The sequence below is a fragment of the Nicotiana tabacum genome, chromosome 21 (genome assembly GCF_000715075.1).
Source record: "Nicotiana tabacum cultivar K326 chromosome 21, ASM71507v2, whole genome shotgun sequence".
In the NCBI taxonomy this organism is placed as follows: domain Eukaryota; kingdom Viridiplantae; phylum Streptophyta; class Magnoliopsida; order Solanales; family Solanaceae; genus Nicotiana; species Nicotiana tabacum.
The window spans coordinates 89616774-89640932 of NC_134100.1; the positions used below are offsets into that span (position 1 = coordinate 89616774).

At 34.4% G+C, this 24159-nt stretch overlaps 3 protein-coding genes across 5 annotated transcripts; 1 reads left to right on the forward strand and 2 right to left on the reverse strand.

The window, feature by feature from the left end:
• The first annotated feature begins 2573 nt into the window (after positions 1-2573).
• Positions 2574-7418, forward strand: LOC107764454 (nuclear transcription factor Y subunit A-6-like). Its single transcript, XM_075242261.1, has 6 exons — positions 2574-2717; positions 4488-4620; positions 5009-5094; positions 5161-5232; positions 5559-5720; positions 6936-7418. Exons 1-6 carry the CDS (start codon positions 2697-2699, stop codon positions 7239-7241), a joined length of 780 nt encoding a protein of 259 aa, XP_075098362.1. The 5' UTR covers positions 2574-2696; the 3' UTR covers positions 7242-7418.
• Positions 7419-8252: 834 nt separating this feature from the next.
• LOC107785394 (long chain acyl-CoA synthetase 8-like) lies at positions 8253-14309 on the reverse strand. 3 transcript variants are annotated; one of them, XM_016606695.2, is made up of 12 exons: positions 14192-14309; positions 12710-13294; positions 12522-12602; positions 12161-12433; positions 11181-11312; positions 10914-11087; positions 10598-10827; positions 10335-10452; positions 9741-9863; positions 9519-9653; positions 8906-9112; positions 8253-8594 (listed from the first exon to the last, which is right to left on the reverse strand). In XM_016606695.2, exons 2-12 carry the CDS (start codon positions 13208-13210, stop codon positions 8388-8390), a joined length of 2181 nt encoding a protein of 726 aa, XP_016462181.1. In that variant the 5' UTR covers positions 13211-13294; positions 14192-14309; the 3' UTR covers positions 8253-8387. The 3 variants fall into 3 exon arrangements, with proteins under 3 accessions (XP_016462181.1, XP_016462179.1, XP_016462180.1); XM_016606693.2 differs by having other exon boundaries at positions 9732-9863; XM_016606694.2 differs by lacking the exon at positions 14192-14309 and adding an exon at positions 14016-14153 and having other exon boundaries at positions 9732-9863.
• A 3442-nt stretch (positions 14310-17751) lies between these two features.
• On the reverse strand, positions 17752-20523 carry LOC107785395 (WD repeat-containing protein VIP3-like). The gene is made up of 2 exons (XM_016606696.2): positions 20112-20523; positions 17752-18545 (listed from the first exon to the last, which is right to left on the reverse strand). Exons 1-2 carry the CDS (start codon positions 20448-20450, stop codon positions 17910-17912), a joined length of 975 nt encoding a protein of 324 aa, XP_016462182.1. The 5' UTR covers positions 20451-20523; the 3' UTR covers positions 17752-17909.
• Positions 20524-24159: the final 3636 nt, after the last annotated feature.

A 24159-nucleotide genomic window follows, 5' to 3' on the forward strand; every position in this document is an offset into this window, starting at 1 on the left:
GATTCTTCCGCATGGTGTCACATTACGTGGATCAATGTACAACCCAATCTACTTGCCTTTAATTGACTTTCACTTTTACCAAACTACCCCTTGTTATACAAAAAGGTTTTCGTGAGAATTGGTACAAAAGCTGTTGGGGTCATTTGGTCGCAAATAAGCTATATTGGGATTAATTATTTTGGGATTAGTTATTTCAAAATTATTATTTTATTATTTTATAAAGGTAAAAATAATTTTATAATTTTGAAATTAATTATACCGTATTTTTATCCCAATTAAACGTGAGATAAACTTATCTCAAATTTAATTTTGAGATTAATTATCTTTTATCTCTCGTATCAAACGAACCCATTTAGAACAAGCTTTTAAAAGTACCTTTGAGAAAGAAGTTACTTATTCGAAATTCTCAAAAATAATTTTTGCTTCTACTCAAAAATATCTTTTCCTCTTAGAAGTTTAACCAAATACCTCAACTTTCAAAATAAAGAATACTTTTGGCCTTGATAAAGCTTGACCAAACATGTTATTAATGTGTTGTTTGGTTATTGGCATTATATACTGATATTAATATGCAATTATAATTTTTTTTTACTGCAATTGTATTTATCTACCATTTGGTTGTTCCATATAAAAAGTGAGATTAAAAGTATAATCTCTTGAAGCGAATGACCCCTAAGTACTTCATCCATTTCATTTCTGCGTCTTAATTTGATTGATAGAAAATTTAATAATATAATTTTTTTAAAATTTTATGATCTTAAAATAAAGATGATAACATACCGAAATATTCTTTGGATTTTGAGATAAAAATAAGTAGTAGTATTAAATTTTAAAAATAAATAAGTATAATTACACTTTTAATTAATGTTTCCTAAGCGTGCAAACATATTCTCTTTTGGTAAATTAGGAACATTAATCAAATCTACACTTCCAAAACCCACTCCAGATTTTAGCGCGTTCCCTTCACATGCCCAGATGGGTGAAGTGAGCTATTGCCATTTAAGAAACATGTCGGGCAACAGAAGTGCAAGCGCGTGATGGGGTGCATTGAACAGTGGAGGGGCGGCTAAGAACTGTGGTAGAGGGAACTAATACTAGAGTTACAGCAGAGTGTACAAAGCTGATAATGACAGTGAAGGAAATAACTTTGTTTTTGAGTGGACCAAGTTGGACCTATTCAAGTAGAAGAAGCAGAAGAAGAAGAAGAAGTGCTAAAAACAAAAAAAACTCAAAATGGTTAAAGGTTTGAAAATTGATGATGCTTTAACGGATTCCTCGGGAGCTTGCATCTTTTTTATTTGAGATCTTTACCCAAATAGTCATTCAAACTCATTATTCTTTTTTAGTATATACTCCCGGTTCATTTTTACTTGTCAAGTATTTCATAAATAAATTTTTATTTTTATTTATCACTTTTCGCATATCAGGAAAAAAATAATTTATTTTTCATGTTTTGTCCTTAACATTAATTATTCATTCCAAATTATTTTTCAATTCATTAAGACTATACATCAATTAATATGAGTATCATGGTAAATTATACACTTTATTTATTATTTCTTAAAGGGTGTGCAAAGTAATACTGAAAAAGTAAAAGTGAACAGTGGGAACATATAATTTATACGCAATTGAGTGAGCGGGTATTCGGGTTAATTATCTTTATATTTGGACCTTTCTTAACTTTAATCCTTTGAGTAACGAGAAAATGACCAAATTTAAGGGTGTGTTTGGTACGAATGAATCTATTTATTTTTTTTAAATCTAATTTTTTTCATATTTTATTTCATTAAATATTTTAATTTTTTTTTCTCGTGAACTTATTTTTTTCAATTGAAGGAAAATGATTTTCCTACAAAAAAAAGAAAATAATTTCCAAAAACTCTATTTCAACCTAAAGAGAACAAATTCCACTAGGTGATATTTTTTTATTTGTTCAAGTCTTAGTGGATAAAGTTATTCGGTACTTGGCTAACCCGAAATGTTCGCCTAGTAGTCAATGAAGAGGGTTAAAACCATGAGGTCTTCGGTTCAATATCCAGCAAAGACAAAAAATACGAGGTAATCTCTTCCTATCTAGTTAAGTGTTGGTAGATAGAGTTATATGGTACTTGTTGTTGGTGGACGATAGCAGATACCTTGTGAAATTAATTGAGTTGCGCGCAAGCTGGCTCGGACGCGGCGATTATTAAAAAAAATATTACGGTTATTAAAAACAATTAAATAGGGAGAATATAAAAGTATGTCCTTCAATAGAAAAAGAATGAATAAATTAAAATATATGAAACAATTGTTTAGTTAACTGTACACATCATAACCAGGAAGAAATGCACAGATTCTTATAACCCATCGCTTAAATTACAAGGCAAAAAAAGGAGATTTCTTTTTAGAGAGAGAGAGAGAGAGAGAGAGAGTTTGAAGGAAGGAGACATGCTTGATTTCAACCCAACAAGAAACAGCACTTGTGTTTATTTCGTACTATCTTATTAACTTTACCAGATTCCACAGGTCCTTAATTCTCTCCATTTCACTTCTCTTTCTTCTTTGCTTTTTCTATTTTTGTATTTTCTTATGTTCTTTCATGTTTCAGTATTTGTGTACTATTTCATTTTGCTATTGATTTTTCAAAATTTCCTTATTTGGGTATTGTGTATTATGTTGTGTTAGATAAAGAATGTTCTAGTGAAAATCTTGAATGCATGTTGACTTTAAAGTCAAAGGTATGTCCTTTGTAAGATAATTTTGGGTAAAGTTACTATTTTTATTGGTTTTCTGTATATTTTTTGTTTATGGGTTGTGATAGGAAACTGGGTTTTGTCTTCTATTAGTAACATTTGTAGAGTGTAGCTGTTGATGCAATAAAGATCTGAAAATTTTGTTGACTTTTTTCATGATCTTGTGTTCTTGTTCTGATCTAGTGTTTTTCTCCTTTTTTTTTTTTTGGGATTATGAGAAGTGGTTTCTGATAAAATAGCATTTTGATCAAGTCATGATCTTCAGGGTATAAGATTATCTTTCTGTTAGAACAAGATGCATGTGGGTTTTTTGTTTTAATTTTCCCCCCATTGTAAATGGTATTAGCTACGTAATCCATGCAGACTTAGCGAAAGAAAAAAGATCTATATAAGCGAGACCTATTAGCTGAGGATATGTTTTAATCATGTTAGCACCTTATTATACGTCCTACGCTTTTCTAGGACTTATTTAGCCTTTCAGGGATGTATAATCACTAGAAAATATAAAGAACTTTTTGTACTTTTTAGTTTTATTTTGTATTATATTCGTCCGGGCATGAGTTTATATGAAGTAATATGGTCAGATGGGCGGATGCAACATGGCAATCTTGGGTGCATATGAATTCAGTACTTGCGACGCGGAGCATAAATTTATAAGTAAAAATTCATTAAAATTATAACAAATAGTAGATATGAACCTATAATTTTAAAAATACAATGGATTCAATGCTAAAAACCTTAGAGGTTCAACCCAAAAAGTTTAAATCTTGGATCCGCCTTTGCATGGTCAGTGAGGATTCATTTAGTCGACCCCCGTTTGTTTGGACTGAGGCTTAGTTGTTGTCATTGTTGTTTTTGTAATTGGTATAGCTGATTCCATTTTAGGTGGTCATTTTGCTATTTGTTCCTATCCTTTATGCTATGTTTTTAGGGTCTATATCTATGAATGGACTAAATTAGGTTGGTGAACTACTTTTGTTAATATATTGATAAATTGCTAGTTACTGCATGTAAATATCAGACACAAAATTCTTGTCTACCTCTGTATGGGGTGCTCTGCTCATCAACCCTGGTACTACTAATTTAATAAAATTTTCATGCTTAAATGTTTTAGCATTGCATAAGCCTGTTGTCCTTGTGTAGTTTATCGTCTTTTGGAGTTCATATTGCAGTTCTGTACTTCCTGTACACCTTACAGTTCTTTTCTTATTGTTCATTTGCACATGGTATTAAGTTGTTCGATAACAATACATTGGGACTATGTCCACTGGTTCCCTTGTCAACTCATCTCGCTAATCCATCTTTTTATATCGACGTGCTTAATAGCAGAATGGGGATGTAGTTGTTCATGTAACAGGTCGATGACATTTTAAATTACTGCAGTTCTTGATAGAGTATCTGTATATTCGTCTTTGCAATATAAGGGTGTGCAGTTCTGATAGCATGTCTTTAGTAAATTTGGACTTGGTATGTCTTATGCCATGTTAATCTTCTTTGCTTAGTATCCTTGAGGATTTAGCTCTATATTCTTTGCAGCCTGAAGCATAGTCTGGAAATCTGTCGCTAATCTTCATTATGGATAAGTAAATGGCTGTACTATACTAGTACAATTTTACCAAAGAAAAGCTTAGAGCTTACATCTGTTTTATGCATCATTTTGCTGTCAATAGCTAATCATGGTGGAGTTACGATGAACAAGAAACTTCACATAAATTTTTTGCCTCAGAAGTGGTATTTCCGTCTCCTTGCTGTCAGGAGATGAAGTCTTTGGATCCAGACTTACAAGGCGAGACATTGCGGTTGACACATTCAACTATTAACTCCCAGGACGAAATGACTACCTCGAAGAAAACAAATTCTCAAGATCAATGTGCCTCCTCAGAATACGGTACACATACTTTAAGATTGTTAAGCTTTTATTGCAACTCCCTTCTATATCTCATTTAATCTTCATTAGTTCAGTTTAATATAATGACTGAGAACTGTACTACTCAAATTACAATAATGAATGAATTCCCGGTGGTTCTTTTTGTGTGTAGAGACACATCTCGATTGGTACAGGTGATCCTTGCTTATACCACATTATTTGTTCTTAACAAGTTAATGAGTTTCTTAAATATATAATAGCAAAAATGTTATTTGTCAATTGGGCAAGTTTTCTTTCTGATGTATAAGTAGCCTCTCGGAGTTTCCCTCAACGGGCTTTAGCTTTTTTACTTGATGAAGTTTTTTGCTTATAACAGTGGCTATCTTACATCTTGCGTTTGATTTGCCAGTTCATGATGAAAGATATGGAAGAGATATGCAAGCTCAAATAAAGCCTGCTCTTTTTTCGTCGCAAAATGAAGTGGCCCATTCAACAGTATGTTTCTAGAGACTTTTGCTTTAGCTTTTGTCATAATCTAATTTATCATTTTTCATGTTGCAGGGTTTCTCTCCCTTTGGTTACTCTGATCCCTATATGAGTGGCTTATATACTGCTTATGGACCTCAAGCTTTTGTGAGTACTTCGCTTTCATTTTTGTCTCTTGTAGTGTTCGCTTTGAAGTTTCCTCTCTATATCTTCAAAGATGAGATGTTTGCTTAATTTCTAGTATACATGGCTTGATTGCAAATATGTTTGACCTTTTTCTTCTTTGACTTAATCTGAAAAATGTTACGGATTTAATACATGTAATTTTGTGATATACCGGATGCAGTATTTTGTTGAGTCACGCTATAAATATCGAATAGAACTTGGTCATTTTAGACGTAGCTATCACAAGTTTGCAAAGGAGATGAATATTCTCTTGTAAAAGTTCTAATATTGATATTTGGTCAATGCAGCCACAAATGACGGGGATAGCGCCTACACGGGTCCCACTCCCCCTAGATCTTGCAGAGGATGGACCAATTTATGTAAACGCAAAACAGTACCATGGGATCATGAGACGGAGACAGATACGTGCTAAGCTTGAGGCTCAGAACAAACTTGTCAAAAATAGAAAGGTATTTTGGGTACTTTCTGCTCTTCCCCAGTTTTAGTAGTTCATTCAGCTCACATATGTGTCTCATTTTCATTCAATGAAAACGTGATAGACAGATTAAAAGTAGCAAGATGGTGGCAACTCAGAACTGTTTCATCCTTTTATCTCTAACCTGTGCTTACCATATTTCCTTTAACAACTTAAGAGGGGAATTTTTCCTCACGAAACAACACTATATGCATCGACAACAACAACGTACCCAGTGTGATCCCATAGGGTGTACGCAAACCTTACCCCTACCTTGTGTGAAGTAGAGAGGCCGTTTCCGATAGACCTTTGGCTCAAGAAAAGCGTTTTTAAAACAGGTTTGAAAAATACAAGAGTAAAAACGCTAAGATGAAAACAAACTATATGCATGTCTGCATAAAATAATTCAGTAACAGTTGTCAACATATTTGGCATTTTAAATTGCAGCACATTCTGCTATTAACAAACTTTCATCAGCCTGTATAATGGTTAACAAAGACTATTAGTGCCGACTCTTCCATGTATTTGCATGTTGCATGATCATAAGTACTTCTTTAATCAAAGTCTCCTCTTTCACAAAAAATACTGCGGACATCAATCTGCTGCAAATTGCTCAGGTAGGTGAAAAGCATTTTCTGAGGACATCAGTCTACTGCAATTTTTTCCATGAAATTATATTCAGGAATAAGCAAAACGTGATCAGGCATTATATCGTTAAATAAGTGCCCAAGGAAGCCATGATTCCCCGAGTCTGTTTACTCTGGTTCTTTGTAAATTGTGTGCTAAAACTTTTTTTACAACTGTTGTCTTGACATGCGAAACTTCATCGTTTTGATAGTTTTTTGTAAAAGAAGCAGGCAAATAGGCTGGTTAGAGAGATCTAAAGAAAGGAAACAAAAGAAATTGGCAGTTTTCGTTTCTTTTTTTTTGGGGGGTGGGGTGGGGTTTTTGGGGGGGGGGGGGTTGGGGGGGCGACTAGCAATTTTGCATATCCGTATCTTGGGGAATTGATATACCAGTAACCAAATAGGACAAGATGAAGTTAAATAGGAAGTTCTGCACAGAAGCAACTCGTGGGATTACTACCATTACAAAGTACAGGGTAGTCTAGTTCCCAATTATAGGCTTCCTAAACTTCTTGACTTTAACTTTTATCATTCTTCAGGATGAATTTTGGACTTATTCTTCTGGTCTTTTATTGCAAATGCAGCCATATCTTCACGAGTCACGGCATCTTCATGCAGTAAATAGAGTTAGAGGGTCCGGAGGACGTTTTCTTAGCTCAAAGAAAGTCAATCAATCTGATCCAAATAGTTACCCTACTAACTCAACTTCTTCTCAAGACTCAGTTGAGCGCGAAAATTCAACTTCTGCTTTCTCAAGTGTCCGGAAAGATGTCAACAACGGCGTCAGCTTCCAGCAGCAACCTGATCACAGGGCCTTTGGTGTATCCTCTCACATGGCTATTACCATGCAAGGCAATGGGGCTCAGCAACGTGCTCCAATTGTCCGGTGATAACTTCTAATCGACAAAGATAGTCACCGGCAGGCAAATCATCCTTGGCTTTATCCTTTAAATCAAGTCTCTCTTGTTTTTGTAAGTGTCAAATGGATTTCCACTGTAGTAATGGTAAATTTGGTTGTTAATCCTAAATTTGAACCTAGACTTAAGAAACGAATGTTTTTGGTACTGAATTCGTTATCTGGTCTGGTTGCACGTCTGCACCAAGCTTAAAATGCTGTTAGTGTATGCATTGAAGTTATGATTGATAAACCAAAAGGAAAAGAGAAGTAAAGTAATGGTTACTGGTTGTGTATTGAGTGGCACAAGAGATTGATGTATAATGCCAAATTCAATCAGAAAATTTGTGCAATGTATTCAGTGGACTTTCATGAAATCTGAGCTAGCTTGAAATGTGTTTTTGAACTACTTAGGACATGAAACATTTTCCTTTGACTCTAATAGTATCTTAGAACCACTATCAAGATTGTGGTGAGATGGATAGGATCCAAGATTGTGGTGGGATGGATAGGATCCTCCACTGCATAGGTGGTGACTTGAAATGTAGGTAGGCAAAGCTGCAAAGGAAAATGTTTCTATCCATAGTACAGTCAGACATCTTTATAACATCGCTATATAACAACCATTTACTATAAAAGCCAAGTTTCTTTTGGAATCAATTTTCATGCTATGTTATAATATATGTTCTCTATAACAACACTTCACTATAACGACCAAAGAAATTTGGAACAAACAAAATTGTTATAGAGAGGTTTGACTGTAGAATTCTTTCCCCTTTGCAATAAGCTTTGCGTAGTGTGAATCCGAATTAGCAGAGCCCCAATCCGAACTCCGGAAATTGTTTATGATTTTCTTGATCATTTTTTCCTTTTTATCCAAATGAGGATGAAGGTAAATTACATGACGATGTTTGAACGGAGTTTGCCTTTTCGAGCTAGTAACGAAAATACATACCACTATGTACGTAACATCACTCAGAAGGGCAAGCAAATGAGAACATCAATGTAATAAAGGAATAACTGACTTAATCATAATTGATTGAAATCTAATACAACAAGGAAAGAAGATGTGTGATTGCACTTCACTAGGAAAACTGATGCTTTTTAAAGATATTATTACTACTCTTCAACTGCCAATAAACTACATATTTCTCCTGCTACATGGGGATAAATCAGTCAACACTAGATGATACAACTTCTGAAGCTCATCCTTGAATTTAGCCTTAAGGGGTTCGCGCTTCAATTTGAGAGCTGCAGTAACTAATCCGGACTCGGGTGTCCATGGCTCGGGTATCAACTTGATCTTTGCAGGAATCTCAAATTTGTCCAATTTTGCAGCTTTGCCTACCTGCATTTCAAGTCAATCACCTACACATTCATCACTCTATAGTTGAAAACTAGTCACAAATTATTTCCGTGAAGATTAGAGATCTTTTGCTTCGGTAGAGTTAAATCTGTTATTGGCAAAAAGATATTAACTCATTCACTGTTTGCAATGACAATGACAGCATTCTTCGATTACGTTGTCTGGGATTTATGTCTTATGATAGCGTCGAGTTATCCTATATAGAGCTTAACACTGAGCTGTCAGATATACAAGCCAGGTTCATTTTCAGTAGGATCGTCGTGATTATAATTGGCATGAAAAAGGAGACAAACCTTTGAAAGCGATTGCTGGACCTCATTGACCGCTTCAACTTTGTTGCATAGATCGGAAAAAGCTCTGTGCTCGACGCCATTTTCTTGTGCCCACTTCTCAAGCACCTTTTGTGAAGGAACTATTAGTGCTACACAGAAATTGTGGAAGGGGTCTGCATACACCATTATGTTATCGACATAATTGCTTGATAAAAGTGCTGCCTCAACCTGCAATGAACGTTAATTCATCAAACTATTTCCAGAAATCAAGACTTAAAGAGGAGAAACAAATTTGGTAAGACAAATTTGAAGCAAGAAATACCAAACTCAGTTCAGATGCCAAAATAACAGATAAAATCCCTGTAAATATAATATAAAGTGTTTACAGTGCCCGCTACTGCCATTGTATAATATGCAGTTGCATTGAGCGAGTATCCAAAATAAACAATTATAAATCGCCACCAAAATGAACTCGGAAGTCACAGTCAGATGCACCAAATCAAACCAGTTTATGTTCATTGTAACTCCAAGCAAAGCATTGAATGTATATTTCTGGAAAATGACGTGACGGAGGGGAAAAGAAAATAGTGAATGCCGACCTATCCAAAAATAAACAAATGACACAAAGAAGTACCTTTCCAAGTGAGATATACTCCCCGTGCTGAAGTTTAACAATATCTTTCTTTCTATCAATGATTTCAAGGCATCCATCAGGATGAAACCTTCCGATGTCGCCTGTGTAGAACCAGCGCACGCCCCTCTCATCAACCTGATACAATAATGGCATAAACAGGCTTCTGTTATAAACAAATTCAGTCCATTTACACAAGGAAAAGCTCAGTACTACCTTGTACACCTCATTAGTTTTGTCATCATTGTTGAAGTAACCAGCAGTAACACTGTTCCCACCAACAACTACTTCTCCCCGAGGCATCGGCTTATCAACAATTCTGTAGCCTCCTTCTTCCCAAGAAATAAGCTGTATTGTTAAACACAGGACATACTAACCTCAGGGAACATTTATGACATTATCCTTAGTTCTTAGAATGTGATAAACACAAGGGTGAGAAGACTTTGAGTAAAAGTCATAAGCTTTAAAAAAAAGGGAAATGTTAGACACTTGCTAATGCAGTTTTAATAACACTGCGATTTCAAACAGGAAGCTGAATTCTCTTATGTATGAGAAAGTAATTGACCTGTTGGTATTACTCTTCTAACTACATGAACACTAATTTCCCTATAGTCGGATTATTTTGTCCACTGCATGAAATTCCACCAAATGTATCTATCCAGAACAACTTTGTTGAATAGTTAAAACATAGATCAATAAATGATTGAATGTAGCAGATGGTCTCAAAAGAATTCTATAGACTGATTATGAATGGGACAATCCCAGATTATCCATACATGAGATTTTATCAATCTTTTTACCAAGAAGTACCCATCATACCTTTATATAGGAACAAGGAAGAGGTGGACCAACACGACCAACTGAAGGATCATCTGACTCGGTAAAGGCAGCTCCGGCAAATGTCTCTGTCAAGCCATATCCCTGACCAATAGGAGCTCTGCAGCAAATGATTATAAAAATTCTAACATTAAACATCCCGTCCAGAGAGCAATGTTGAAAAAAAAAGTGAACACATTCGCTTTTTAAATACAAGTAAACTATATTCAAACAATTTCCTGACGTTAAGACGGTAGAAAAGTTACCCCATACAAATGTTGATAAATCTTTGTGAATCTCTTGACAGAGGAGCACCACCGCAAAGCATGAAACGGATATCTCCTCCGAGTACTGATCGTATCTTTTTAAAAACAATTACCTCCCATAATCGTTTCTCTAGACCCCATGCTCCAAACCAGCTACCTTCCATAGCGTCCAATTGGCGCTTAAAGGCAATATTGAAAAGTTTCTTGGCAGATCCTCCCTTCTCCTCCACCTAGATTGAGAAAAATATAACCAACAGATTAGTACTTCAGGTTAGGCCCTATACTCCAACTAAAATATGCACTTTCCAGCTCAAACCTTCTTTATAACACCATCCCTAACACGATCCAGAATGGCTGGAACCGCCGCCATTAAAGTAGGCTTTAAAGCGGAGGCATCTCCCTGTGTCCCTTTCATGATTTTATTAGATGTATCTGTCAACGTCAGAGCCGACCCATAACCAATTGACGCACCAGCAGTCAACATAACCGTCTGCAGGACCAGAATTGCTTAGAACTAAAACAATTTTCATTGCTAGATAAAGACTCAAGGAAACAAAAACGATATATAGACTCTGAAGATTACCTCAGCAGCTAACTCAAAAACATGAGCTAAAGGTAGGTATGCCAAATAGACATCACTGCTTCCAAGTTTTGGAATAACAGTTGTAACTGCAGCTGCAGTGGCTACGATATTGCCATGAGTTATCATGACACCCTAAAACATAAATAAATAAAAAAAAAAAACTTAATTAAGAACACTTCAAGCAAACTTTTTCTAACAAACGAAGAGGATAACATTAAAAATTTAAGTTTGATTAAACTCAAAGCCAAAAGAGATTAATGATTATTATTGCATTGGAAACAGACATCTAGAGTATAAAACTTATGAGATTACATTATGGCAAAAGTTAATGCTCATTTTCTTTTTGCTCGCTCGGTTTAAGCTTTTATAGCGTAATTGATAGGATTGAAAGAAGAAACATTTTCCAGGACTAGGGTTGAACTCTTCCTAAGGGAAAATGCCAAGTGTGTGCCATGACTACTTTGTCTTTGAACAGGCAGAATGCTGTTTTAGAATCTGCAATAACAAAGTAGAATAAGCTTTGTTGTCCTAACAAAAGCTAGGAAAGAAAGGAGCTCTCTTTTTCCCAGCCTTCTTTCTAAAGGCATACAGTGCGTTCTCGCTTTTAGAGGGAATTCAAGTGAAATCTAGTATAGGGATTTTAAGAAAACGCCTTGGCGATCAATGGTTAAGGATGAGTATAATGAGATACTGTTTGGGTCCTGCAAAAGTGATCAGAGACATCTCAGTCTAATCAATTCTATTCATTGCATTAATCACCGAGCTTTTGCCCGTGGAGTCAAGATGGATGAGCCATATTTTATTGTTCAGCTTCAGCCTTGTAACCATTAAATAACAGAAAAGATCTGGCCGTGTGAAAAGCTCTGATGCTCTATCCCATTGAGGAATCGAGAACATATTTGGTTGTGGTTTCTCTTGCGTTCCAGCTTAAAGCTAAATATCATATCAGAAGGAAAAATTAAAAGCAAGTTGCACCATACCTTAGGCATTCCTGTGCTGCCACTTGTATACATGATCACTGCAATATCTTTCTTTATAGGCAGTATCGGCTGAATGGGACTACTTTTACCCACTTTTTCAACTTCAGAGAAAGATGTCACCTTCCAGCTGTCAATATTCATAGAAATGCTTGAATCTATTGCAGTCTCATTGTCTTCAAAATATATGACATTCTTGATGGTTTTCAAGCTAGAACCAATTGCAGCCAATTTTTTAAGTTGCTTGGCATCACAAATCAACATGGATGCTTGAGTCTGTCAATAACCACAGGTAAAACCAATTCATTACATGTCACCGACACCTTGTGTAATCTAGGAGAAAAAAATATTTAAACTGACCCACCTCATTTAACGAGTGTATTAGGGCATCATCTCCCAAAGAAGCATAAATAGTAACAACAGTGATATTCTGGCGGAAGCATCCCTGAGAAAAACAATTTCACCTATTAAAACTTATTGCACTCCTGTAGTAATAAGATAACAAACAAATACAGGAACTATTTCAATATACAATAGGATTAACTCAAATACCTGAAAGGCAATTAGCCACTCCGCACGAGTTTCAGAGAAGATAGCAGCACGAGTCTCCACATCGTGACCCAAATTAACAAGTCCGGAGGCAAAGTTGCAAACACGATCAAATGTTTGCCCATAAGTCTCCCACTGATACTCTCCCAAGTGAAGTTTCTCAAACTTCCTTCCATCCTTTGCTGTTATAAAGTCCCTATTAACTAGTTTTCTAGTCCCAAGACAGCGCTTAGACGAATGTTTTTTACAAGACTTCTCAAATAGAGCTGCCATCGTTGTAGCCCCTTCCCAAGGAACTTCAACTAATTTGTCCGATTTAGCATTTCGCATTGCGAAACCTGCCTCACCACCAACTTGAACTGGAACTCCTCTCTGTTTTGCCTTTTTCTTCCCCATAAGTACCAATGAGAGGAATATAGGTATTATAATCGCAATAACAACAGCCCCAGCAACCGCAGATGACCCCTGGTCATTGAATAAGGAGACATAACTATTGCTGGCCATTCTCTCCAATATATTCCGATTGTAATTACTTCCTTCAGAACCTTCTATTTTATATGCTATACAGTTCTACGCTTCCACAATACTCTTCAAAATAAAAAACAAAAAAAGAGACATAAGACATAATACACAAATCAGCACCATTGCAGGCAAGCAACAGCGAGCAATGCAAATGTGGCATTTCGGACAAAAAGGCATTCCCCAATGACATGAACCAATTAATGCAATTAGTATGGCATTCTCTGCCCAAGAAGATACATCAAATGAATGGCCAATGAGCTAAAACTACAAAAACTAACAAATATTTGTGCATTTTCAGTCAATTTTCATAAGATAAGCATCGTGAATACTTTCAAATGTGTAAATGAGTAATGGTTCGAACCTCACTATCATTACTCACAGTGGCGGATCCATGAATTCTAATAAGGGGATTCAAAAAATCCAAAAGTGTTAAACTTGGGACTTGAACGTGTATTTCTCTTATGTTAATGGTTCGAACCTCACTATCATTACTCACAGTGGCGGATCCATGAATTCTAATAAGGGGATTCAAAAAATCCAAAAGTGCTAAATTTGGGACTTGAACATGTATTTCTCTTATGTTAAGGGGATTCAAAAACATTTTATATATATAAAAATTGTTTTACCCTTTGATTACATAGAATCCTCAACCTCATTAGTTTAAACCCTTTTCATTAAGAGGCTATATTGTTCAGTTTTTTCATAGACATAAAAAGCATTAACACATAATATACAAAAAGAAAAACAAAATACATTATTGCTTCTCATAAACAGCTCAAACACTTACAGTTGGAGAAAAATCAATTCGCGAAATGTACAAAAATCACCAAATTGCAACATAATTTACACTAAGTTCGCACTCGCGTAACTTCACGACTATTAGTTTCAAAATTTCGGATCAAACTTGAACATTAAGAAAATGATCATCTAAATAGGAAATTGGAAAATTCACGAAAATGGTACCTTGAAAAGTATTTATAGATTGTTGGTTTTTGAAGGTTAAGTCATGCAAAATGAGGAAAGTTGATGAAAAGTTTTCAGTTTCCAGAAAGAGTAAGTTCTTTCTGTTTGCTGTTGAAATATATATAGGGTAGATTGGCACAGAACTTCATGTATTTGCGGTTTGATTCAGATACTTTTGGGTATTGTAAATTCACTCCCGAATTTTGTAATAGTCTTCCCCATTATTGCATTCCTATTTTTGTTTCTTTATACTTTCTTCCTTCATTTTTACTTGGTACATTTTGACTTTTTACGCTCCTTAAGAAATAATAAATGAAGAGCATAATTTACCATGATACTTATATTAATTGATGCATATTTTATTGGATTTGAAAAAATAATTTAAAATGAGTAATAAATATTGTGGGTATAACATGAAAAACAAAATTGTGATATGCGTAAAGTGACAAGTAAAAATGAAAATCTATTTTTAGTATACATGTTAAGTAAAAGTAAACGGAGGGAGTATGTTATAGGTGTTAGGACCACAAGATTTCTAGGTTTTTTTTTTTTTTTTTTTTAGAAAGATTAATGATGAGACTTAAACAACGAGGATAATTATGATATTTTTTTAAATCTTAATTTGTATTGGTTGTTAACATCTTAAAGCAAAATTTCACACTTAGAAGTTATACAATCAATAATAAAATCAATATTTATAACTAAAAGTGATGTAAAAACATATGAAATTATTGGGGGAAAAAACATGCTTATTTTGTAAATAGTCATTTTCACCACATAAATGAATTAAGCAAAAAATTGTGTATTTCTTTAATACCAAAAATATTATTTACTTAACAATAAACTGTACATTTGTTTGGTAGATTAAAAGTTTGCTAATACCTCTTATCAACCTTGATTAATATAGCCAATGAACAATAAAATGATACTGTTATTATTTAAAAAATCAACTTAAAAATTTTTGATCGTATTTTTTTCACATATTTTTTACAATTCTTAGGCAAATATGGACCTGACACATAGCAGAAAGATCCATATCCGCATTTATATGACTAACTAATAACAAGTTGAATCGTTGCACCTGAAGTTACAGACACATGGCTTTCAATATGTGATCTTGGCACGTATTCCTATTGTATGTTATCGGAAAAGTAAAAAAGAAAAAAGAAGAGTTTTTTAAGCTACAACAATGTTTATTATTAATCTCCTTCTCAGTACAAGTATTAAGTTATTATTAAATACTCTGTCCGTTCACTTTTACTTGTCTGGTATACTAAAAATAGATTTTTATTTTTACTTGACACTTTACGCATATCAAGAGAAGATAAAAAATAAATTCTGTTATACCCACAATATTTATTACTCATTTCAAATCATTTTCTCAAATCTAATAAAATATGCATCAATTAATATGAGTATCATGGTAAATTATGCATTTCATTTATTATTTCTTAAGGGAAGTGAAATCTCTTTCTCGGTACAAGTATTAAATTATTATTAATAGTAAAGTTTCTCTTTACGGGGAGTTGTTTTATAATTATATTACTTTTTATATCAATAAGGTGCGAAAGTCAATAATAATAACGGATATGCAAATAGAAAGATCCAAAAATAAAATGTTGATCAAATATTTATCATTTGAAAATAGAATTTTGATTAGATAAAATAATAACTAAAGTTAAATATTTAAAATCTAGAATAAACTCATATTAAGAATTTGAGTCAACAAAAATTAAACTATCCTTTTTAGCGTTGAGAACACATGATTAATAAGTCTATATTAAATATCTAGCAAAAGAATCATATTCGAAAATTTTCAAATTCATTATACAAGTAAAAGAATTTTCAAGTTGACAAAATTCTCTGAGTACATGAACTTTTTTACATAAGAAGAGAATTGACAGTGAATGAAATTAAGAAATATAGCAAAATCGGTCATAAATATAGCATTAGCAGTCAAATTGGTTAAAAAGAAAACTTGAAGGAATGAGGATAAAATAATAAAAGACAAAACATATCCTAAATGAGTTGTGATTGTTAATCTTTCTTTCATTTTTCATCATTCCAACGAATGATTTTTATTATTTTTTAAATATTAAGTTCTTTATTGTAGAATATTAACTTAATATTAATCATATTTAGACTTTACATTATCACCTATCAATTTTTTTAGAATCTATAGGACTAACCCCTTCATTCACAGAACTTGTAAAAGACCAAAAGACTCAACTTCTTATTTGTGTCTTTTTAAAAATATTTAAAGAATCAATAAAAATATATAAAAATTATTCGATCATTGCAAATTCAATATTAAGTCATAAAAATTAAATATAAAAAAATTCATAAGTATTTATAAGAAGTCAATATCTTTTTTGGTCAGTAAGAAATTAATATTGTTTCCTATTGATATTTATAGTTTTTAAAAAATTTATACTCCTTGATATGGGTACTAAAACTAGTTACTTTAATAGGCAAAATACAAACTTGGCCGATTGCAATTGTCGAGGCTGATGAAACAGCAAGCCATGCATCAATTAATTCCATCACAAACATTAAGAGAAAAGGCATTCATTACACCGTGACAAATATTCTCTCTATTCACAATAAATGACTTTTTGACGACACACTTTTTAAAGAAAATATTATATAACTCTTAGAAAAAAATAAGTATTTTGATTAAATTACACTTATTTAAAATTTGATTATTGTTAACTTAACAAATTGGAATATGTAAATAAAAATAAATTTAAAAAATTAAAGTTAATTCATTCTTGATTAGATAAAAAGTACACTTATTTCAAATCAAAATAAAAAGACTAAAATATCACTTATTATGAATCGGAGAAAATACGTGAGCATTTTATTTTTTTAAACTTTAACCAAATCATGTCCAAATACCTTTCACGTATTTGCTAGTATCTCGAATGAGAGATAATTATTTCCTTTTCTCTCACAATCAAATAGAACAAAATTTTCTATTCCATTGTTAAATGCGAGTAAAGTTACCCGTTGGACAACCAAACAACGGTGTTCTTCTAGAAATTAAAGGTTTTTTCCACTTTACGAGGTCAAATCATTTTGGTATCAGAAACATATGAGAGGAAACTGAAGTAGCTACCCTGCCTTATTAATTTAGTTTTCCCAAGTCCAACGAGAATTAAAAGCTACCAACTTCCAATTTAATATCTATTCAATGAAGACGAGATTGGCTTCCAATGAAACATTCTAATAATTGCCTAGCGACAAGGATGGATAAACTACTACACTTTCAAAAATATATTTATTTTTCCTTATAAATAAATAAAATAATTAGAACGTCTTACATTCTAGTTCTAGAAACTTATGTCCACTTAACCACCCTTATGTTGGGATCTCATGCTTCTTTATACAGGCGTAATATCTGCGTACACACTATTTTTCCTAGACCCTACTTGTGAAAATAAAATATATTGAATATATTGAATTTATTGTTATTGTTGTGATCTCATGCATCGAGAGGCATTTTTACCTTTGCACCTCTATGATTGGCAATTTCAAAGAGGCCGTATTGGCTCGTCGACTACAAGGAGAAAAAAAAAACAAGAACAATAGCATTGCATATGTATGATACTCAAACCTAATGTCAAAGTTGATGTCATGCCAGAAAAGAGAGGCCAAAAATTTTCTTGATACATCCTACTAACATACAAGCATGGAACGGATGATTAGCTCACAACAGTCAGGAGTACTGATAGAACGATAAACTCTTGTCATCAGACACACTTGCAAGCATACAAGACCGAATATCAGTCCGTGATGTCGGACCAAAAGCCACAGCCCAAACCTGATCTGTATGGTTGGTCAAAGTCTGCGTAGCTGCTCTCATCTTAAGATCCCACAGCCTAACCGTCTTGTCACTTGACCCTGTTGCAATTGCTGCTCCATCTGGGGAGACATCAACACTCAGAACCCAACTTGAATGACCCGACAAGGATGTTAGCAAGGTTTTACCCTCAGCATCATATACATGTACATGACCATCATCTGATGCTGAGAAGAGTATCCTTGAATCATGAAGCGAAGGTGAAAACACGAGAGATCGCACAGGCATGCTATGGCCTTCTAAGAAGTGAAGGAATTTGGCACGTGCTACATCAAAAACAGAGATAGTCCCGTCAACTGAACCACAAGCAAGAAGTCTACCATCAGGATTCCATGCAACTGAAAGGACAAATTTCTTGTTGCTGCTTTTCTCAGATGGTTGCGGGGCGGCTTCTTGACGAGGAATTGACAATGTGGTAATAAGTTGCCACTGAGTAGTATCCCATAGCTTGACCGATGAACTACCACCACCAGCTGCTGCCAGGGTGCTACCCTGGAAAGTGTGAGAACCATAAGCGGGCGACCTAAAACTTTCCATAAAGATGTGTACAGGAAATTTAAATTCTAGAAAAGAGGCATTGCTTTATCACAAACCTTGAATACCATAAAGGATCAAGTAACATACATACTGGCAGGAGCAAGTCGCGATGTATGATGAGACAGATGTCAAAATCAAACAAGATGATACATGTGGGAATGACAAGGAAACATTCAAATGCTCCATTTAACTCTTAATAAAGGAAAAGAATCCCAATTACTGAAAACCATGTAGAACATAATCAAACAGAACTTCTTGTTCTGTTTCTTCTGTTTTTGATAGGCCAATTGACCCAAACTAGTTTAGGACTCAAACGCAGTTAAATTGATTTGATAGGTCAATCAAACAAAGTTCCTCATTTTTTGTCTCAATCCAATAATATAAGCAGATCCCAGCTATTTCAGTATCAGTAAGTTACCCACTTCTCTGTTGCCATTGCGATTCCGACCTCGTACGTCCAATTACATGAACAAACCATAAAGGTAAGTATGAGGAGAGCACCACACTTCAAAACATACTTGCAACAAAGACAGCACGAAGTACTGGTCGATACAGAGTCTGTTTCTTAATAATATTCACCACTTCATCAAATAGGTGTGCTGTTTCCATCAACATCTCAAGAGCTAGATCTTCATTACTCCGCACAATCAGGAATCGGCCAAGAAGAATTTAGGTATCCAAATCGTTCTACTTATGAAGGATCTTATGGCCTTCTAGCAACAACAAGGCATTCCAAAGAGCTATTTTAAATAATTGTTTGAGAGGTCTACGCATTGAAATCTATGAGGAATTTCGGCACCACGGCTCATCAACTAAACTAGTAAAAGCAGTTATTCCCTTTCAAAACATGAAAATAAGGGAAACCCATATTGTTATACGGACTTTAAGTATTTTTTAAGGAACGGGAAAGAAGGCTGATGCATCAAGGCCGATATTTACATCGAGCTCCTAATCAGAGTTTTGTATAGCAATGCAAGTTACATGCATAATCCCCTAACCTTAAAATCAACTCCTAGGACAAACATTAACAGTTTACTTAGCACTAGAAGAATAGCTAATATTTGTCCAACAGCCAATCAAAAAGATGAGAAAAAGAGAGAAACCGCTAGAACATCGATTACCAGTAAACAACTAAACATCAATCAATTTAATCAACTGACCCTCAACTCCAAACTAGTTGGGTCGCCTATGTCGTTATAAATTCCGCTTGGTACTGGACCTGACGATATCATTCAAATACTGGCGAATAATCTGTCTCTTAGAACAAACAAAATTTAGTTTTTTTTTAAGCTAAAGGTTCTCTTAGCACTAGCCCCATTGCTTTGTTCTAGCGGTAAGAACACAGTTCGTTACGTGTGGCTATTTAAATGGAAAGGTTGAGGATTTCTCGGTTATAAAGAGAGGTTCTCTTAGCACTAGCATACAAGTCTCTAACCAAACCGATGAAAATCTAGTAAAGACTATAACTTTATGCATAAATGTTTGTACGAGAACACTATACATTTCCAATTCCTTACTTACATTGGGACTAAATTGCAATTGCCAGACTTCGGAAGGAGGAGCTTCGAGAGTAGCAATGGTGTTATTCTTATCAACCTCAAACACTCTAATAAAGCTATCTATAGAAGCCGATGCCGCAATTCTCCGAGTAGGATGAGCTGTAACAGATACGACGCCTAGGCAGTGACCGGTGTAGGTTTGAATACAAGTGAAGTTTTTCGGATCCCATAGCCTCACGGTTTCGTCGAGACCTCCGGTGAGAAGCAGCGCCGGAGATTCCTCCGTCGACGGAATCCATGCCGCCGTCCAAATGGAGTCGTCGTGCGCGTTTTGTACGGTGTCTAGTGGAGCTAATTTCATGGTATTTTTGGCTTTTGGTTAAAATGTTAAAACCCTAGGAATTTCGCAAACGGAGAAAGAGACGGTTGAATATTATGTGTATTTTTTGCAATTGCGTCCTTTATGTTTTGATATTTTCATTTCGTTTAAGCTATCATTTAGACATAAATTTGATAAAAAAAAAATTTTTTTTTAAAAAATGAAGTTACGCTGTAAGATATTTTTGGAAATTAAAGTTATGTTTTGATATATATTTTACTTGAAATTTTTGGAAGTTTCTAGTTTTTAAAACTTATGAACAAATAATATTTTCAAAAAAAGAAGAAAAAAATTTTGGAAAAAAATAAAATAAAAATTTATGTCCAAACGGAAACTAAAATGTAATCACCGTGAGAGAAAAGTGTACAGAAAATCCTTTAAAATTTGTTCAAAAGAATTGCAAACCATCTGAAATGTTTAATTATTTTCTCCTTTGGTGGAATGATAAGATAAATTGGCAAATAGATGTTCTAATTCTGTTAAAGTGCTAAAATTGAGTGTAATGATAATGTGACATATTTGGTCGACTAGAAATCTTTTGTACTTTAATAATGATTTAATTGAGCCTCCTAATTAGGAGTGTTCATGGTTCGGTTTGGGTCGGTTTTTCCCTAAAAAAAAATCAAATCAAGTAAGTCGGTTTTTTAAATATTGGAACCAAACCAAACCAATTAAGTCGGGTTTTTATCGATTCGGTTTTTATCGATTTTTTGGTTTTTTCGGTTTTTTGTCGGTTTTTTCTTAAATATGAGACATACACTACCAAACGCATATTCCGGCGAGTACATTTTCAACGTAACGCTATCAAATCAATTGCTCTTTGAGAAATCTATCATTTACCAAGATATATTGATGGTAATTGACTCAAATAGTGATGAATAACTTAAGAACTCAATTAAAAATCGATTATTTTTAACATAAAATAAATTCTTGTACTTAGCAAAAGAAAAATATCAATCAAACTAGAGGGCATAGAATTAGATTATTATAATAGCAAAGAACTAGACTAAAACTACAAATGACTAATATGTACCATAAAATTTTAGAAACTTTATATAAAAATATACATATATATAGGTGTGATAATAAATTTAAATAGCTTTTTTTATAGTCGGTTTGGTTCGGTTTTTTCGGTTATTTTTTTATTAAAACCAAAACCAAACCAAATTTGATCGGTTTTTAAAATTTAAAATTAAAATCAAACCAAACCTAAAAAGTATCGATTTTTTGATCGATTTGGTTCGATTTTCGGGTGTTTATGAACATCCCTAGATACAACTGATTTCATTAATTACGAGAATGATTACAATGAAGATCCATAGCCACACTACTAGCCTGACCAAACTGCAAAAATTAGCTTATTTATTTTTAAAAAAAATACTTTTCTCAAAAGTACTTTTGATGAGAAATAGTTTGTGTTTGGCTAATTAATTTGAAAAGCACTTCTGAGCAGCAATTAGTGTTTGGCCAAGCTTTTAAAAACTGCTTCTAAGTGTATTTTTCTCAAAAGTGCTTTTCAAAAAAGTGCTTTTGGAGAGAAGCCACTTTTTCTGCTTCTACTTCTCTTCAAAAGCACTTTTTTCATTCCAAAAGTTTGGCCAAACACATCAATTTTTAGAAAAAAACACTTTTGGTTTTTAAAAAAAAAGTACTTCTAGCCCAAAAAGAACTTGGCCAAACAGGCTATACATCACAGTCTGCTATCTAATCATGGACTACCACTAACAGAAAATAAATAAAACTACATAACTACTAGAGCTAATCTAAATATTAAGTTGCTGGATCAGAAATTTAATTCTAGTAGACGCCCGGATATTACAAACATATACCATCTCCCTCACCAACTGACCGTGACTCTTTGCTATTTTTTCAAACCATCTCTAATTTCTCCCAATCCACATAGTATGCACCCATTCGGTATAAGCCAATTTGAAGATTTGAGCTCTTTGTGATTTGCCCTTTGATACTTTGATGATCCATTTCTTCAGTAGCTGCGATCGCGAAGTCCTGAAGAGAGGAACCTGCATCCGTTTCAACACTCCTTCCCATACTTTGATAGAGAAAGGACACTTCATGAATAGGTGATTTCTTTTTTCATTGTGATGTTGCATAGATTGTAAATAAGATCTACAGTTATCCCCTAGGAAGTAAGTCTATCAACAGTCATTAACTTCCCATGCATCTGCAGCCAAACTGTGAATTGGGCTTTTGGTCTAGCATCATTTCCAAATCTCAAAGTCTTCCAAGTTATTCTTTCATTATCACCAATAAGCTTAAGGTAAATATGTTTGATTAAACTGCCTAACTCAATATCTTGAAGCAGTGCCATTGTGTCTCTTGTTTCAAATATTTTCCTCACCATACATCCTGCCTATTGAGGAATAGGAATTTGATTAAATTGATGGTTCTTGATGTAATAGGCATGTAACCACCTAATCCACAACCTATCTGCCTTATGCTCAATATCCCAACTTACATTAGCTATTGCAGTTGTAACGACCCGACCTGTCGTTTTAAGAATTAACGCCCCGTTCAGTGACTTAAGGTCGCGGGGAGCTTCGTAATATGTATTATGACCCGCGGGTATGGTCGAGTTTAATTTTCGGAAGATTCGAAATTAAATTAAAATAACAATTCTTATTTAGAAGCTTAAATGGAAAGAGTTGACCGGTGAGTTGACTTTTGAGCAAACGACTCCGGAATGGAATTTCGATGATGGCAATAATTTCGTATGATGATTTCTGACTTAGGCGTATATTTGGATTTGGATTTGGAAGTCCGTAGGATAATTCTACGCATTTTGGCGAAAGTTGGAAAATAGAAGATTTTGAAAAGTTCGACCGAAGGTTGAATTTTTGATAACGAGGTCGGATTTCGATTCCGGAAATTGTAATAGCTCCATTATGTTATTTATGACTCGTGTGAAAAATTTAAAGTCATTCCGGATTGATTTATTACGTTTCGGCGCAAAATATAAAAGTTGAAAGATTTAAAAACTCATAATTCGATTCGATGCGCGATTCGTAATTTCGGCATTGTTTGACGTGGTTTGAAGCCTCGACTAAGTCCGTATTATATTTTGGGACATGTTAGTATATTTAGTTAAAGTTCTGAGGGCCAATTGGACTTGAAGGAAGCTGCTGGAAAATGGCAGCAGCTGTTGGAATCACATCTGCGGAATTTTGGGCACAGGTGCGACCATCGAAGAAGCAAGAGGAAGCTCGCAGAAGCGAGTGAAAGGGGGCCGGGCAAGGCTGATGGAGAAGGCCAAAGAAGCGGCAATTTGTGCGCAGATGCGCCTGGCCATCGCAGAAGCGGCCATCGTAGAAGTGCAAATGGCTCCGCAGGTGCGATGCTTCGCCTGGCAGCGGCCTTCGCAGAAGCGAGTTTTGGCTCGCAAAAGCGGCTCCGCAGATGCGGCGACTCGTCCACAGGTGCGAAACTGGACAGAATCATTGAGGACTAAAATTGGTCATTTCGCTATTTTCGTTTTGGATTTTTAGAGTTCGGAATTGGGCGATTCTGGAGGGATTTTTCACAAGTTTGGTTGGGGTAAGTGTTCTATATCCTAAAGTGATTATATTTCATGAATTTATAGTTATATTCATCGTTTAATTCGGATTTAAATGGAAGAAATCAAGATTTTTGCAAAATCTTCCAAAAATAAAAATTTAAGATTTGGAGGTCGATT

What these genes read in the sequence shown, in the direction of transcription:
- LOC107785394 (XM_016606693.2), bottom strand. Translation starts at nt 13,210, where the DNA reads ATGGCCAGCAATAGTTATGTCTCCTTATTCAATGACCAGGGGTCATCT. An exon ending in GGGATGGTGTTATAAAGAAG is followed by an intron (nt 10,828 to 10,913) that starts GTTTGAGCTGGA and finishes TTCTCAATCTAG; the next exon opens with GTGGAGGAGAAGGGAGGATC. An exon ending in TCCAGCAATCGCTTTCAAAG is followed by an intron (nt 8,595 to 8,905) that starts GTTTGTCTCCTT and finishes CTTGAAATGCAG; the next exon opens with GTAGGCAAAGCTGCAAAATT.
- LOC107785395 (XM_016606696.2), bottom strand. Translation starts at nt 20,450, where the DNA reads ATGAAATTAGCTCCACTAGACACCGTACAAAACGCGCACGACGACTCC. An exon ending in AATTGCAATTTAGTCCCAAT is followed by an intron (nt 18,546 to 20,111) that starts GTAAGTAAGGAA and finishes CACACTTTCCAG; the next exon opens with GGTAGCACCCTGGCAGCAGC.
- LOC107764454 (XM_075242261.1), top strand. Translation starts at nt 2,697, where the DNA reads ATGTTGACTTTAAAGTCAAAG. An exon ending in ATGTGCCTCCTCAGAATACG is followed by an intron (nt 4,621 to 5,008) that starts GTACACATACTT and finishes TTGATTTGCCAG; the next exon opens with TTCATGATGAAAGATATGGA. An exon ending in AACTTGTCAAAAATAGAAAG is followed by an intron (nt 5,721 to 6,935) that starts GTATTTTGGGTA and finishes TTGCAAATGCAG; the next exon opens with CCATATCTTCACGAGTCACG.